The sequence below is a fragment of the Hemitrygon akajei genome, chromosome 6, assembly GCF_048418815.1.
Source record: "Hemitrygon akajei chromosome 6, sHemAka1.3, whole genome shotgun sequence".
NCBI lineage: Eukaryota > Metazoa > Chordata > Chondrichthyes > Myliobatiformes > Dasyatidae > Hemitrygon > Hemitrygon akajei.
In genome coordinates this window covers 54,147,001-54,165,447 of record NC_133129.1, presented here as the reverse complement: position 1 = coordinate 54,165,447, position 18,447 = coordinate 54,147,001, and the positions used below count along the sequence as shown (strand labels likewise).

The 18,447-nt window shown below is 38.4% G+C and overlaps 2 protein-coding genes across 6 annotated transcripts in view; one reads left to right on the top strand and one right to left on the bottom strand.

The window, feature by feature from the left end:
* The window catches only part of ermp1 (endoplasmic reticulum metallopeptidase 1), a 127,079-nt gene that overhangs the window by 57,018 nt on the left and 51,614 nt on the right, over positions 1 to 18,447 (top strand). The window lies entirely within an intron of this gene.
* ric1 (RIC1 homolog, RAB6A GEF complex partner 1) overlaps positions 2,228 to 18,447 on the bottom strand; it is a 131,200-nt gene continuing 114,980 nt past the window's right edge. For both annotated transcript variants that reach the window (XM_073048365.1, XM_073048366.1), the window contains exons 23-26: positions 15,117 to 15,305; positions 8,109 to 8,286; positions 7,267 to 7,455; positions 2,228 to 5,445 (exon numbers count right to left, since the gene is read on the bottom strand). In XM_073048365.1, coding sequence (XP_072904466.1) covers positions 5,151 to 5,445; positions 7,267 to 7,455; positions 8,109 to 8,286; positions 15,117 to 15,305 — 851 coding nt within the window. In that variant the 3' untranslated portion in view covers positions 2,228 to 5,150. The remainder of the gene's footprint in view (positions 5,446 to 7,266; positions 7,456 to 8,108; positions 8,287 to 15,116; positions 15,306 to 18,447) is intronic.

Below are 18,447 nucleotides of genomic sequence, written 5' to 3'. Positions count from 1 at the left end.
GTGTACAGAGACTTGAGTGTATTGTTAACTGCCTGTCCCTGATTTATATTAGAAAATGAATACCTTTTATAATAAAATCTAGGATTAATGGATGAGGTGAAGCAATATTACTGTGATATAATTAAGATTTCAACCATTGCATTTCAGAAGGGAAGTGGATTTGTTATGCAAGATGCTCTTGAATCAAATAATGCACTCAGAGTATTTAAGTTGTTCCCAGGGTATTAATCTTTCACTCTGTTGTCAGATGTCTGGTGAATCTGGCAACAGAGGGAATACTGTTGTAAATGGTATTAGGTACTCCTGGCATTTAAAATTTTGACACTCATGGTATTTCTGAAAGTTCACCAGCTGCAATTGAACAAGTGCTCCACCAGAAGAGATTCTTAATACCATACACCCAGTATGCTTGGATCCATAGTGTGGAATCATATTCATTTTATTAAGAATTTAATGATCCTTTTTTTAAGCCATGTGTAGACGCACCAGTCTGTTTCTCAATCATGCTTTACTTGACACTGTTGTGTGGAGTTCCTTCACAGAATGCTTTTTAAAGTATTATACGGAGCATTGTTTACATTAGAGGTACTGTAGTTTTTATTACTTTGCACTGGCATTTGGATCTGGATTGAAATGAAACTGGACAGATACAAGAACAAAAACTTTTGGGGTTTGATTTAGTATGAATGACAGTTTCTTTTATGCCAAGATTTTGTTAAAGCATCTGTATTAAGTTAAAATTGAACAGACTTTTAAAAAAAATTGAAATTAATTACTGCTTTAATACTGAATATTCTAGCAATGTTAACTGGTAACTATATTATTGAATATTAAAGCAAAATAAAAAGTATTAAACAGTTGATAGAGAACCTATTTTTGTAGAATACTATTTAGTTTCCATGGTGTTGCATACTGTGGTATTGAAAAAACTGGAACCTGAGTATATAGTTCTAGCTTTTGAGATGCCAACACTGGAGCAATGGTAAATTGCACATAAGCTTTTCTGACATTGAAGTATATCATAAGTTTAAAAAAAAATATTGCTGTGATGAATGTAGTAGTTAAATTTTAAAATATTCTTGTTAGAATGGGTGTCAAAAAAGCCTCTGTTTGCAATGAGATGCAGATTTCTTACCTGCTGTTGTTTCAAGTTGGGTTTGGAAGTACATGGAGAACTACAATCTGTTTTACTGACTGATTAGTGATGAAATTTATTTTGTTTATAATTTAGTAGATTAAGGATGAGTGAGTAAGATATTTTCAAACCGCTATCTCCAAACACAGTTTTAGCTTGGGTCTGACACTCTTGAAATGGAAGCTAGTTTTAATGATGACATTGTTTATAACCAAGTATTACCTCAATGTCAATGTCCATTAATTTCACAGGTTTGTTTTGTAGGGAGAGTGGAAATAAATCAGGGTGCAGACAGTACTATTGATAAAGATGAGATGACCATCATACGCACATGGTTGCCTGAACTATCAAGGGATTGTTGCTGAAGATAGTGTAACTACTAGTTTTAAATGTGTATTGGAGCCAGATTAATTTGTTAGTTTAATCCAGCATTCTTCCGTTTACCAAAATTATATCAGCTTTTCATTTGTTGGTCTCTTGGATATTTGTCTCAAAACCTATTTGAGGCATTTTATCAAATCCTTGGATTACTTAATTGGATTGCTGATTTTTTTAAAGTAAATATATTTTACTTAAGATTGAGTTTTGGAAAAAATCTTAAAGGCCAAAGTGCATTGGACAATTATCAAATAACAGGCCAGAATACTTCTAGGAAAGATGCTACCAGAAAATGCGTAAGGAATTTAGTTAAAGTAGCTTGTTAAACTCAGGGAAAGTACAGTACCTAGAAAGAAACTTCCCCTTATTTTTCTATAATGTCTCATAACCACTAGGTGGCACTTGCTGAATGTGCACCACATTGAGCTTTCACTTTGAAAATGGTGCCCTTTGTGTGTATAACTCCTGCAAAGTTGTTTTACATGCTTCAGTTTTTATAGTTGAAATACATCCAGTATATAACAAAATAAATAGTTTAATAATACTGATGGGTACTGTACATTGATTATTTCATGTGGCAGTGATTGTTGAGGGAAAAATGTTCAGTGGAAGCTTTCATTGATTTAAGATTGAACCAATTCCTGTGAAGTAAAATTTTGCTATTAATATTTAGAGCACAATGCCATTTTTTTCAGGAACAGCCTAAAAACAAACTTGCGTAATCAAAAGTGTTTATTGCTGTAAAATCGTACATGTGCCAGGAAACAAAAACAAATAAATTCGTTAGTAAAACAGATAAAAACTGCCATTCCATCAATCTTGCAAAGAGAATTCTAACTTTATGCCCATGTTGCTACATTATTGAGGTTATGTTAAACACCACCAGACCATGCTCAATATTTCTTAAGAGTCTTGTCTCTATTTCACAGCTGTCAACAAAAAGTTACAGGAAGGGGTCTTACTGGGATTTTTAAAAAAATATTTTTGGATGAAAATACTGCTTGTTTTGAAACACTTCTTGATAGGTTTTAAGTAGATTTATAGTGTGGTGTTTTAACAGGTTAATGTGTCAGTTATTTACAAGGTCATGTTAGCAAACTGAAGAGTACAAAAGAGAATCTTTAACAGTAAGCAGACTTAAATATTAAATAGAAAGATATTAACTGCATAAAAAAAACTGCTTGGAAAACAGTCTAAAATATAATTAACTTTGCCATGTGTGGATGTACAGCCAAGCACACTTCAAACTTAGTTAAGAAACTGACCTCAATTTAGCCCAGCCAAGTACAGGGGCCAGTAATCAAATAATACATTTTTATATTAGCTTAAGTCTGATTGTATGGTACATGTGCAACATGAATCCAATCTCAACTCACTCACTCACTCCCTCTGCATTCCTCTGAACATTCAACAAAATGTTAAAATCCCTTTTAAAGGATATATTGCATTTAATGAATTCTGTTCTGTCCTTTATTATCCTATGAGCTTAAACATTGATAATTAATATACTAATTACTATTTAGGGCTAGATTACCAATTTGGTCCACATCAAAATTCAATTCGGTTTGGCTAAAAAAATAGACTACTCGTATTGTATAAAATAAGCAACAATTTGCATTTCTTTTGTTCAAATTGCACAGTAACAAATATGCTATTTTAGTCTCTTAATACTGCTTCAGGTACATTTACCTTTGCATTCAGATGCAAGGAAATGGGTATGTAGATAGTACCACTGTATAAGATTATACACGGCAGCACCTTATTTGGAGTAGGAAATTAATGGGTGACTTTACTCCCTTGAAAGTGGATTAACATAATAATCAAGCTTTAATTAGGACAGCCTTTATTAAAAGCTATTGTTACTGTTCATATTTTACACCTTGCTAGAATCTAACCAAGTATAAAAAACATGATTACATAGCTTTATTTTATTTACATAAAAATACTTTTTGCATCTAGAACAAAGCTTAAGTTTTTGGGAAAGCAATAAATAAAGGCATTTCTAAACACAAACCTGTTAAAACAGTCTTCTGATAATTTTCATAAATGATCTTTTTCAGCTCCTCCTGTCTCAAAGTAATGGTATTTATTTTACAGCACAAATCTCACACAGATCTTACAACAGGGTACCAAATTCAAGCATCACAGTTTAATGTTTGAGCTACCAAATGCTCATGCAACACATGCGCCAACACTGTACAATATAAATAGCTGTATGAGCAGTTGGGTTAACGATGGTGTCTTAAACAAAATCTGAAATGCACTTTATTTTAGAAAAAGTTCTGTATAAAATACTTGAGGGCCAAGATCAATTCCTTAAGCACCAACACGGGTTTAAAAGTTTAATTTGGAGCCTCATTCACATGTCATGCACATGTCTTTTGCTTCAAAAATTGTGACAGGGTTTTCTGACATTGAAATATCCAGTCATTGTGGAACCAAATGGCATGATTTGTATAAGATCTTAACACCTAGCAGGCAACTCTGGGAAATTTTAAATTGCCACATTTTGTACAATAAAAGTTTAGACTTTGCAATATTCTAGGTAGGAATAATTAATCTAAAGAGAGTTCAGCCTTCCAATTCCAATGCCTAGTTATCTCCAATGTTCCAATGGAGTACTGAATCATGCCTGGCTCAAGTAATAGGTCAGTAGGTCAAGTAGAGTACAACTGCTTATAACACCAAGGCTATAAGCATGAAAGAGACATTGTGGATCACTTCCACCCATCACTAATTGGTTATTCGACCACTATAATTAAAGTTAGGGCTAAACTAAGCAATAACCTATGGAGAATATGGTCAGAATTACCAGTCTGAGACCATCTCTCTATTCCAGCAGAGGTATAGTAATGAGCAAAGTGCACACTTGTATCTAGAGGGCATGGTAATGTATCCTGCCTGAATAAAGTGGAAATTAAATACAACGCCAATAATACTCTTCAAAAATATCAAGCATCTCACTTTTGAGTCATAAGTGCCTGGAAGAGAAACAGATACATTGTAGAATTGGTGCTCCTTTCAAATGTACTTGGAAAAATCCCTTTTCAGAATATAGTTTTTATATTAAATTTATGGTGATAAATGAACATTTCTAGGACAAGTATGGACTCACACCTCAATGTAGCGCAAACTAATGTTCAGTTTGTACAGCACTATTTCATTATACTCCCTTGACGAAGAACAAAAATAACAGAATTTGAAACACTTCTGAACTAAGAGCACCTTTATAAGACTCGCCACCCTAACCAAAATAAGGCAGTATTAAACCAGGCACTGTTCCAATCCAGAAATAGTTGCCTTTATAAAGATGTTACTTTCATAAAATTGCATTTAGAATTCATGCATTTCTTCCACACTGTCTGGCACTCTGTATGTCACATGATGCTCAGGAGCACAGAAGGGAAAGAATGGTTACTTTGCCAGAGATGTTCCACATCAGCAATCTATTTCAATAACAAGATGTCATTTTTTTTGATTTTATGAAATGAAGGCAGACATTTTGTTCCAAATTCAGTTTGGACATGCGTGTGAGAATTCTCCTTCAATATACAAGACATGTGCATAACAGAGGAAGGCACCACTGATTCATTTGCATTCTCTAAGTCTGGAATTCAACCATCTAAAGAATAGCTATTCATGACAGAGTACACTCATAACTCCCTTCATCCATGAGTGGTACATCTTCCTCCTCTCCCTGGTCATCATCTTCCTGCCCGCTGATACCACTACCACTATCAGTCTGGCTATTGTTAACATGGCTCACAGAGATTCTGCTGTCTTCGGACCACGGGTTGGGGGGCTCCACTGCCTTTGATATGCTCAGACGACTTGAAGGCTGAAAAGCTTCGGGCTGAATTTGCTCCTCTGTGACCTCATTCAATTTTTGCAGCTGAGGCTTTATACGATTTAGAAATGGCTTGTATCCAGGGCTGACCATATTCAATTAGCATAGGGGGAAGAAAAAAAGATTACTGTGTGAAACAGAATTCTGCTATTCCTTAACAAATTCTTCTCACTGAGTATTTATTCAGCTGTTCACTATGTGTAAATAAATGATACCAAACACAAACATTTCAAGTAATCACCTTTCACACAGGTGTGAAAATGGTCTGAGGTTACCAACAATCTGCAAAGACCTTAAGTAAAGACAGAGGTTAACTTGTCATTTTAGATGTGATCTTTCAAAATAAATTTTATTCCTGTTGCTACAAGTTGTGAATAAAAAGCACATTTTTTTCCTTTATCGGGTCTTCATCTAGGGCTTGCTTGACCCATTTCTCCATTAAGCAAATGTACAAATCTCCTCCTTTATGCACATTTGCTTTGGCTTCACTCCCAAATATCCTGCTGCTCACTGACCATGAAACTACCTTGCAAAAACGCTTTAAATGAATGAGAACAGCAGCTGCACTTCTTTGCATACCAAGATTGCCATCTGAGGGGAAAATATGACTGCATCAACGTCTATACTCCAGACCAGGAGTTTATTAAAAAGCAGGGGGAAGTGAGGAGACAAACACAGGAGAGTGTTCCATATGGAGTTAATTTAAAGGAAATACTTTGTTCAGTCAGATATGGAAGGTTCCTTGATAGCACACCTGAGCTTATCCAGTGACCATAACACCTGGCAATAAAAAATGTGGTCTGAAAAGGGATCTATGCTTTCCTGGTGTATATGATGAATAAACTCTTCTCAGGCTTCCAGCCGGGTATAAGTATCGATGACAAACTATGCCATCTTCAGAATCAGATTTATTATCAGCGGCATGTATTGTGAAATTTGTTAACTTAGCAGCAGTTCAATGCAATATATAATAAAAGAAAAATAAATATGTAAATCAATTACAGTGTATGTATATTTAAATAGATTAAAAATCATGTAAAACAATATATATTTAAAAAAAGGTAGTGTTCACAGTTTCAATGTCCATTTAGGAATCGGATGATGCCTAGGCGTGTCTGGTCTGTGGGTATATATACAGGTTTCTGCTCTCCCAACTTGTTTATAATTGAATTCCAGTTCTTTCTTTGAGCAAGACCTTTGTCTTTGTTCAAATACTTATCCTCTAGTCTTATTTCAATGGCTTCTTTCACCAGATCGTCTCAAAAGCCATTGGTGTGGACTGTAGTCTGTCAAAATCAATACTCTGGCTATTGCATATGAGAAATCGGCAGTAGCAGAACATTGCATGCGCAATGGTCATAGGATTGATTTTGACAGTACAGAACTGTTGTGTCATGCCAATGGCTCTTGGAACTACCTGGTAAAGGAAGCCATTGAAATAAGACTACAGAATAAGAATTCTGACAAAGACAAAGGTCTTCCTGTAAGAAAGAACTGGAATTCGATCGTGAACAAGGCAGGACAGTGTAAACATGACTGGTTGAGGACTAACCAATCAGGAGGGACTGACAATGGGTGTATATAAACTCCCTGACCAGATGTGCCTAAACATCACTGGTGAAGATGGCAGTTTGTCATCGAAATGTCAGTTAAACTTGATACCTCTACCTGGCTGGAAGCCCAGAAGAGCTTATTCATCAAGATGTAGACTTGATTATTTCCGATGAAGCAACTGTGATAGTTTAAAAAAAACTGTGCCTTTCAAAGGAAAGATATTGGCAATTTGGGAGTCCATTACTATATAGATGACTAAAAATTAATCCCAAAATTTAACATATAGCCACTTGAAACTATATAATCTTAAAATGCAAAACAAAATGCTCTGACAGTACAGGGCAACACTTACCAGTCTGATGAAGCCCATCCATCCACAGCAAGCATCCCATCTTTAATACCCTGCAAAACATCCTGGGAAATCTCGGAGTGTTGGATTGAACTAATTATCTGACCTATCGCTGTAGAATCTCGGAGGACGAGTGCTGTCACTATGCACCACTCCAAACAGCCAGCTTCCAAAAATATATGGAGTAGATACCTGAAGGATCAGAACAGGTGACAAAATTAATGATTGCAGAAGTAAGTCACCAAAAGTTCCACCATTACAATATGTTTCATTTCAAAATTATGTGGCCATTTTAAAAATAAAACCTCCCTCTAGGTTCATGCTGCTGCTTCTATGCAACGTCACCTCAATCTTCCTCACACCCACCCACCAATCCCACCTCAATTCTATTTGCAATTAACTACATTAGCCAATTGCCAGGACACTTGTGATGTGGGCACCTCAAGATCATAGATGATCACGTGCAAATTCCTCAGACAGTTCCGGATTAATCCCAGGTCACTGCAGCTGTGAAAGGACAATAATGAATGCTGCATCACTGTGCCAGCTTTTATCTTTGCCATTTAGGCTCACCTCAATCCTGCCCAATGGGCAGCTGGGACCTACTCAACCTTTTTCCACCTTATTCTGGATTTCATTCACAAATGACCAGTGGAATCTCTGACTTCACTCACTCTCTTACCCCATGCAGAGGAAACAGAAGGGGGACTTCGCCCATCTCATTTTCAATTCTGCTGGAATGGCAGAATATGCTGAGCAAAAATTATGTGGGATATGTTTTCACACACTAGTTTTAAATGCTGTTGACATAATGATACAGAAAACAAGGTTAGCAGGTTATTTACCTTAACTGAACTTGTGACTTACAAGGACCTTTATTAGCCAACTCCATTGATATATACTCCAGCTCAGACTGCGTGAGGCTGAGTGTGGAAAAATGCTCATCTACCATAGTCCAGTCGCCATCCACCATTGAACTGGTTTCTGTGAGATCAGTAGCCGACCCAATACTGCATTCATCACCTACAATAATAGTGAAAATATAATGCAGCATGAAGAAAACTTTACAACTTCCAGGAAACACAAATTACTTTTTTACGCCAAAAACAAATGCCAATAAAAATTTATTGATAAACAGTCCTGAATGTGAAGTTTAGTGCTTAATCTGCATCAAAATGAATTATAATTTAACACTAAAAATTAAAATGTACGATTTGCATTATGTAGCTACTGCATAACTGTCATTTAAAAATATACCATTCTCAGAGTAAAAATAATTTTTGCCAACTAGCAATAAAAGGAAAAAAAATTAAGCAGAAACCTGCACATGCGTGATATTGTTCATACATAAATGTATGCCAACACACCAAAGGTATAATAAACAAGTGTCAAACACAGAGAACAGATTTTTAAAAGCTTGACCACTTATGTGGGTTCTAAGGTAGAAAATTTTAAAGTTTATCTACTGACTAAATATATGGATTGTGAAAAAATCAAAAAGGGCAGAGTCAGAGGATTATGATGAGAGTGGGGGTTGAGCTGGAGGAAAGAGCAGTGGTATACTCAAAACTATTAAAGAACTAGGAAGATACAAGACAATTTTCAAGAAAATAGTGTCTGTCCTTTTGCACTTCAAGGGTGATGTGTCTATAGAACACGCCCCCAGACACTTAGTTAGGACAGATACAATAACATTCAAAAGACATTTGGAAAGGTACATTGATAGGAACAATTTAGAGGCATATGCACTACATCGGGGAAGTTGGAAGTTGTTCAGATGTCCTTTTTTCAAGGGGCTTTATTCCTCCACAATCAATGCCGTCCACATCCACATCTTTTCCATTTTGTGAACATCTGCCTTCACTCCATCCTCTCACCACCCCACAAGGGATAGGGTTCCTTTTGTCGTCACCCACCACACCAGTAGCCTCTGTGTCCAGCACATAATTCTCCGTAACTTCTGCCATCTCCAACGGGATCCCACCACTAAGCACATCATCCCCCCTCCCCACCCTCTCCGGGGATCAACGCCCTACCCGACTCCTTTGTCCATTCATCCCTCCCCAGTGATCTCCATCCTGGTACTTACCCCTGCAAGTGGAACAAGAACCATACCTGCCCATACACCTCCTCAAAGAGTCCTACCAGGTGAGGTGACACTTCACCTGTGAGTCTGTTGGGATCATCTACTGTATCTGATGCTCCCGGTGTGACCTCCTGTATATCGATGAGATGCAACATAGATTGGGAGACTGCTTCGCTGAACAACAATGCCAGAAAAAGTGGGATCTCCCGGTGGCCACCTACTTCAAATCTACTTCCCAATCCCATATGTCAGTTCATGGCCTCCTCTACTTTCGTGATGAGGCCACACGCAGGTTGGAGTAACAACACTTAATATTCAATCTGAATAGCCTCCAACCTGATGGCATGAACATCGATTTCTTGATCTTCTGGTAATTGCCCCCCCCCCCCCCTTCACTATTTCCATTCCCATTTCTCTCTCTCACCTCATCTCCCTACCTGCCCATCACCTCCCTCTGGTGCTCCTCCCCCTTCCCCTTCTTCCATAGTCTTCTACCCTCTGCTATTAGATTTCCCTTCTCCAGCCTTTTACCTCTTTCATCTATCAGCTTCCCAGCCCTTTACTTCACCCCTCCCCCTCTCCCGGTTTCACCTATCACCTACAATCTTGTACTTCTTGCTCTAACTTCTCAACTTCTTTTCCAGTACTGAAAAAGGGTCTCAACCTGAAATGTTGACTATACTCTTTTCCGTGAATGTTGCCTGGCCTGCTGAATTCCTCCAGCATTTTGTGTGTGTTGCTTGAATTTCCAGCATCTGTAGATTTTCCATTCAGTTGGCAACTTAGTTGGTACATATGAGTTGAACTAAGGGGCCAGTTTCCATGCTGTATTATTCTGTTTTATAAAATCTGTCAGCCAACTGATTAAGTCACAGGGAGGAAAGAACATGCACAACACTCAATGTTAATCTCTCATTTCCCAATGCACAGTATGTGGCAGCATTCAGCAGGGAGGACAACTGCCAAAATCAGAGTCTTTATCAGCAGTATGAGTCAGTATTTGTCAAGAACATTACAAAAGCAGTAAATAGCTGAATATACTTAAGCGATTTTAAAAAAATCAAGGAACAGAAATTTTCAATTTCACATTTTATAGTGCTTTCAGTGTTCATGTAAGATAATAGGTACACAGTTCCTAGAGATGTATGGTGATAATGGAATGGTGCCAAAGAATGGAGGACTGAAAGTATGACCTCCTTGTTTAAAAGGATAAAAACAGTAATTTAAGTCAGTCAGTTTCACAATCTGGATTACTTGGATTAACAGTATAAATTAATTAATAAATCAGTATGGACTTGCAAAAAGCAAAATTTATTTTATCAACTGGGTAGAATTTGATGAAGGCAATGGTGATTGTGCAAATGCTGATTAAATGATGTTCTGACCACTGAATAAATGGTGCAGAAACAATACAGAATTTGACTTGGGATTGAACATAGGATCAGCCTCTTATATGGGGCTGAATTCCAAAACTTGCAGACAACACCAAACAGTACAATAGATAATGTAATCAGTATAGTAGGATCTCCTGGCGGCCACCCATTTCAATTTCACTTCCCATTCCAACATGTCAGTCCATGGCCTCCTCCACTGCCGCAACGAGGCCGCACTCAATTTGGAGGAGCAACACTTCACCTATCAACTACTACCTTGTACCTCAAATTTACAACTTTTTGAAATTTTTTTTCCCTGATCCTGTACAATAGTCCCTCCATACCACACAGCGATACAACCAGTTAGAATGCTTCCAATGGTACATCTGCAGAAATTTGCGAGTGTTTTTGGTGATATGCCAAGTCTCCTCAAACTTCTAATGAAATATAGCCAATGTCATACCTTCTTTGTAATGCATCAATATGTTGGGCCTAGGATAGATCTTCAGAGATGTTGACAACCAGGAATTGAAACTGTTCACCCTTTCCGCTGCTGATCCCACGATGAGGGCTGGTGTGTGTTCCGTCGACTTCCTCTTCCTGAAGTCCAGAATCAGTTCCTTGTTCTTGCTGATGTTGAGTGCAAGGTTTTGTTTGCAACACCACTCAATCTAACTCACTCCTGCATACCTCCTTGTACCCATCTGAAACTCTGTCAACAATAGTAGTGTTGTTGCACATTTATAGATGTCATTTGAGCTGTGCCTAGCCATGTAGTTGTGGGAATAGAGAGTAGAGTAGTGGTCTAAGCACACCTTAAGGTGCGCTAGTGTTGGCTGTCAGTGGTGAGATACTACTTCAGACTGTGTGAGGAAGTCAAGAATCCAGTTGCAGAGGGAAGTACTAAAGCCTGGATTTTGGAGCTTATTAATTAGAACAGAGGGTATGATTGTGTTGAACGCTGAGCTGTAATTAATAAACAGCAGCCTGACATATGTATTACTCTTGTCCAGATGATGCAAGGCTGAGTTCGAGCTAGTGAGATTGCATCTGCTGTGGACAAATTGCAGCAGGTCCAGGTACTTGGCGAGGCAGGTGTTGATTCCAGCTATGATCAACCTCTCAAAGCTTTCATTACAGTAGATGTAGTGCCACTGTGCAATAGTTGTTGAGGCAGATCACCCTGCCCTTTTTGGGCACTGGTATGATTGTCGCCCTTTTGAAGCAGGTGGGAGCTTCCAACTGCAGCAGTGAGAGATTGAAGATGTCTTTGAACTCCTGCCAGTTGGTTGGTGCAGGTTTGCAGAGCCTTACCAGGTACACCATCAGTGCCTGACACCTTGTGAGGGTTCACCCTCTTAAAAGATGTTCTGACATTGGCCTCTGAGACAGAGATCACAGGGTCACCACATGCTGCAGGGATTCACATTGATGTAGTTTTATTCTGCCTTTCAAAGCATGCATAAAATGCACTGAGCTCACCTTGGAGTGAAGAATCACAGACATTCATTATATTAGATTTCACTTTGTAGGAAGTAATAGCATGTTACCCCTACTGAAGCAACCATGCATCCGATTCTGCCTCTAACCTGAATCGAAATTGTTTTCTCGCTCTTAAAATAGTCTTCGTAGGCAGTAACTGGACTTGTATAGTTTTGGATGGCCAGCCTTGAATGCTGCAGATCTAGTCCTCAGCAGACTACGAATCTGCTGGTTCAATCCACAGGTTTTCGTTTGGGTATGACTTGTATGTTCTCAAGGACGCACACTCATCCACACAGGTCTTCATGATGTCAGTGACAACTGTGGCATCTTCAGATTCAAAGCTGAGTCCCTGAACACTGTCCAGTCCACTGACGCAAAGCAGTCTTGTAAGCGCTCCTTTGCCTCCCTTAACCATATTTTCTTTGCCATCACCACTGGTGCTACAGTATTTACTCTATGCCTATACACCGGGGGTAGTACAGCTTCCCAAAGTGTGGGCATGGGATGACACGATAAGTGTCCTTGATGATGATATATGTTGGCTCCCCTAGTTCCACAGGTTAATGGCAGTTGTTCAGACTTCAAACTGGCCTGGTGAAATCTCCCGTAATAAGGAAGACATCAGGGTGCACTGTTCTGGGCCTGCTGATTACACTGCTCAGCTCCTCTAGTGCCTATGTGATGTTGGCCTGAAGTAGAATGTATACCGCTACCAGTCTGATGGCAGAAAACTCCCATGGCAGATAAAAAATGCGATAATTGACCACTAAAAGTTCCAGGTCGGACCAGCATGACTGAGACGGAACCACCACCCCACCTGTGCACGCCGATGAGTTAATTGTAAAGTATACTCCATCTCCTCTACCTCTAAAAGACTGTCCTGTCTTTGAAGAGAATGGTGAAGCCATTGGGGTACTGCGTTACATACAAAATGGCTAATGATAGCCATGCTTCCATGAAGCAAAGAACACATCAGTTCTTGATGCCCCTCTGGTACAACTATCTTGCTCTGAAGTCTTCAATTGTACTTTCCAGTGACTGTACATTCACCAGCAACATAGTTGGGAGTGGGGGTCTAAGCCTCTGTGCATCAATCGTGCCTGTATACTGGCTTGTACCTGTACCTGTAGTCTCTACTTCCGTTTTCTTAAAGGGGAACTACACTCACAACCTCAGTCTGTTGATTTTGAGTATTGATAGAATTTTTAAATGTCTTAAAATGATGCTGCTTACTGTAGTACCCATGACCATGGATTTCAGCTGTAGTAGTCCCTAAACTGGAATATTTGATGATTCCCATCAGAGCTGCACGCAAAGAATCACCATTTATCAGAGCCATCTTAACCGAAAAGTTATCATTGTAAATTTTACTGCACAGAGGGCAAATTTATGAAGTTCTCCCACATTATCAAAGGAGTGCAAACTGCATTTATTTTGTGCTGATTTACATATTATATTTTATGATACTGACAGTTTTATTTCCATAGAGTCAGAGAACTACTGCAAGTTTCGATAACCTTCCTTACAGTCTACTCCACCACCAGTCTTGATGTCATCCATTAAATTTGCTGATCCAGTAAACTGTCATCCAGATCATTAATATAGAGGATAAACAACAATAGACCCTGCAGTGTACCACTAGTTACAGTCACCCAGTCAGAGAGGCAACCATCCATTAACACTCTCTGGCTTCTCCTGTGAAGTCAATTTACTACCCCATCCTTTATGCCAAGCGACTGAAATTTCTTGACCAACGTCCCATGCAAGACCTTGCTAAAGTCCATGTAGACAATATCTACTACGTCATCTTTCCTGGTAACCTCCTCGAAAAACTCTTTAGATACAACCTACCATGCACAAAGCCATATTCACTATACCTAATCGGTCCCTGTCTAACTAAATACTTAAATATTTGTTCCCTTTGAATACACTGCAATAATCTATCCACTACTGATGTCAGGTGTATTGGCCTTTAATTTCCCATTTTATTCTTAGAATTTTTCTTAATAGTAGAACAACATTGGCTTGTCTTTAGTACTGGCTCCTCATTTGTAGCTAAACAAGTTTTAAATACCTCCGCTAGGCTCCTGCAATTTCTTTAATAGCCTCCTACAAAGTATGAAGAGACAACAAATTCCTGGAGATTTGGCCACCCTAATTTACCTCAAGCATCTTCTCTGTAATCTGCATATGGTCCACAAGCTCATCTGTTTTTCCTCAGTTCTGTTACTGTGTTTGACTTCCGAGTAAATACAGATGAGAAAAAGGATTCATTTAAGATCACCCCTATCTCTTCTGGCTCCATGCATAGATGACTACACTGATCTTCAAGAGGTTCAATTTTGTCCCTTGCTTTCCTTTTGCTCTTAATCTATCAATAGAAGCCCTTGGGATCCTCCTTCACCTTGTCTGGTGGAGCAAGCTCATGCCTTCTTTTAGCCCTTCAGATTTCCCTCTTAAGTGTTCTCTTGCATTTCTTATACCTCTCTAGTATCTCTTTTGTTCCTTGCTGCTTATATCTGCTATGCATGTCCTTCTTCTTAATCAGGGTCTCAATATCCATTGAAAACCAAGGTTCCCTAAAACTGTTTGCTTTGCCTTTTATTCTGATGGGAGCATACATACTCTGTACTTCCAAATTTTACTTTTAAAGGCCTCCCACTTTGCCAGAAAACAATCTGTCCCAATCTACACTTGCCAGATCTTTTCTCATACCACAAAAATCGGCCTTTCTCCAATTTAGAATTTAAACCCAGCAACCAAAGTGTTCCCCTACACACACACACACACACACACATATTGCTTTTATAATTAAGTGGCAGTGGGACAGTATTAGGGCTTAATTCATGCTTTCAAGGTATTGTACATAACCTTAATTAATATTTTTATAGCAGCAACAAGATAGTTACCTTTAGAAAGCATTGGTGAGAGAACTGCTTCCTGTGTCTGCGGTCCGTGCAATGAGCCAGAATCCATCTCTCTGTCTGCAGTATTTAGACCAAGGCAAATATGACTGCCACGGGTGTTTATGATTCCACTCTCCAACTCACTGCTTGCAAATCCTTCAGTTGACTGTGACTTAAGAAACTGATCTCCAACTGCAAAAAATTAGAACCAACATTACTCATGGTCATTTCATTTTAAATAAGTTATTTAATATCTGTTCCTTTTTTCCACCATTTCAGAATTGTAAAGTCCAGTCTTACAATTACTAAGTATTATAATGTATTGCCCTGATGAATCTAAAGTGAAAGCACAGTTCCCTGATAGCTATAACTTTTGTAGGGCTATTCCATTGGACCTTTTTCCAGAGATCAGAGAATGGAAAATAAAAAATAAATTGTACAAAGAGAAGTTTATGTGCCTTTAAACAACCTGCCCCAATGCTGCTCCTTGTAGGAATAGATCCTGATGCATGTATTTATATTTACCACCCTTGCAACATCTATCACTAGAAAGCCATAACTGTATCAGCATCAAGGAAATACGTGATCATGACTTGGATATATATCACTTTTCCCTTTCAATGGGCAAATACTTCGGAACTTCCTACTAAACGTCTTGGAGCAGCTGGAAGTGCAACTGGCTCAAGTTCAAACCCAACCTCTAGTGTTGTCTTTACGGAATCTGTACATTCTCCAAACGGGATTCCTTTGGGTACTCTGATCGCAATGATGTTAAGATTGGTAGAATAATTAACCACAGTAAACTGACCCCAGTATCACTTGTGGGCTGCCCAGCACAATCCTCACTATTTTGGTTTGATGAAAATGATCCATTTCACTGTATGTTTCAATGTATATGTAACAAATAATGCAAATTTTTATCTTTTTCATCAGAACTGCAATACCAGCATTTTGTGTTTCTGTCTTCAATTTCCAGCATCTGTAGTCTTTTCACAATGATAGGTTGCTGCTTAAGGAAGTGATATGTACGTACTTTTATTCAGATGAACCAAGAACGGGCAGTAAATCATTAGAACTAGAAAGTATTTGTACCAGCACTTTGGAAAAAATAAGCCAGTTGTTCCATCCTCCAATCTTTCCCTCAATGGTCACTGGGATTTAAGGTCTACAATATGGTGAACATAACACTAATTTCAAGCTAGTGGGGACATTAGTAGAGAATGTTTGGATGATAATTGAAATTTGGTGACTTTTATGCCCATTTTTTCTGTCAATGTTTATACAGTTTGGTAGAATATACTGCACTTGCCCATCCCTATAAATTATACTATATTGTAAATTCATTATTTTCAAGTGAGCTACCCTTTCTGAACAAAATAGCATTTTATTGAAGCCAGTTTGCTTCTCAAGATAGTGCCATTCCAATATTTTAATTTCACTTTCAGAACATTTCAAAGATATTTCTGAATATTCTTTTTGCACTTTTACTAGTCATGAGCCAGAGATTCCCAAGAAGCCCTGGGGATGTTGCATTTTCCCGGGTGGTTTTGGAAATATCCTTCAATCTTTCATCACGTAGTAACATCTTCCTATGACGAGGCTCAGAATAGAATATCTGTCTCAAAAGTATGGCAAACGAATGGCGTTATCTTTGTTGGCCTGAAGATATTAAAAAAGCAGCAAAACAGCTAGTTGGAACAAGTCAAGGACAGTGGATGAGGAGACACAACAAATACGTGTTTTTGTCACATGATGAAAGAAGTGGAGACTTGTTTTGTGAGACTTCATTTTATTAAATGATTTTCTGGAATTAACTCTTGCTGGATTTAAGTATCAAAAGTGAACGTAACAGAAGCTCTACTAAATCAGAGATCATTTCAAAGTACAGAGTTATTTGTGAGATGCTGTATGATAAGGTAGCAGAATTAATGCAGATTTATCAGATTAGTCTGATTCGAGCTTGACGTAACTGGTTTGAAATGGCCTGATTCGGGGGGAAAGATAACAAAGGAGCAACATCAGGGGCAATACCTTATTTGGAAAAAGAGCAATGAGGAAATGCTACTTTTGGTCTTGGGCTAAAGACAAAGAAAAGTAGACCCAGGCTAGCCTGATAATCAGAAGCGACGGAATTGAAGTATAACAGTGCAGAACTGATTGAGGTAGCAGAGCAAGAACTCTGGACTAACTTCTGCGAGGAAGGCCCCCATGCCCAAGGCAAGGAGACTATTGTTCAATTGTCAGGCCAATGGATGATTCCTATTTCAGTGTTGCAAGTGGGAGAAGTAGTTTTGGTGAATATTGGTACTAAAGGAATAAATAGCTTTCACTAACACAACAGATTCTGCAGATGCTGGAAATCCAGAGCAACACACACAAAATACTGGAGGAACTCAGCAGGTCATGCAGCATCTATGGAAGTAAATCAGCAGTCGACATATTGGTCTGAGACCCTTCACTAGGAGTCCTCCAGCATTTTGTGTTAATAGCATTTCAGAAGTGTTGACCTGGGGTCAACATAACGTGAATATTCACATTGATTCTATAGTTGTGAGTAGCTTAAATATATTAGGATTAGTATAGTCGTTTACTTAAGATAGCTGACCAAGGTTAAGGGTCAACACAGCCCCACAGCTTGATGAGTGTGATTAGCGCCTTAAAATAATGGCTGGGAGATACTGAGCTGTTGATTGTTTATTCTTCCAGTGGATTTGAAGAATCTTGCAGAAGCTACAGTATCATTTCAGGGCTTTGAGTCATCCAACATTCAGAAGTACATAGGAAGGCAGGGGTGATTGCTGCCAGTAAACCATCAGTTTTGTCCTAACTTGAGGTTAACCTTTCACATGTCAGCAAAATGCTGTTGTTTTGTTGTATTGAGGGAATCATTGGAATCAGAGTATGGAAATCACAACACTGTCCAAACCTTTCCTTATTTAACAGCTTACTTCTGGTTGCTGGTAATTACCAGTTACCTGGATACAGGTACTCATGCCACTTCATCCCAGCAACAGCCATTTCCTATAGGTGGTAGGGCAGGAAGCCAAGTAGCAAAACCACAGTACAAATATAGATAAAGTAAGTTTTTAGAAGCTAAACTAAACTACAAAGTATACAGTGAAGTTCATGAGAAATTACTAAGAAAATAGCTGTATTTGGTTGATTGCTGTATAAAATGTTACATTGTTTGGACATTAAATCTTTTCTCTTGGCACTTTAAAAGTTGTTAATACTCGTTAGTAGTTGATGGTTAATTTTGAAAATTCTGTGATTTACAGTATTCACACATGAAACAACAAGTATCTTTTAAATTTAATACTGTGTTTTAGAGAAC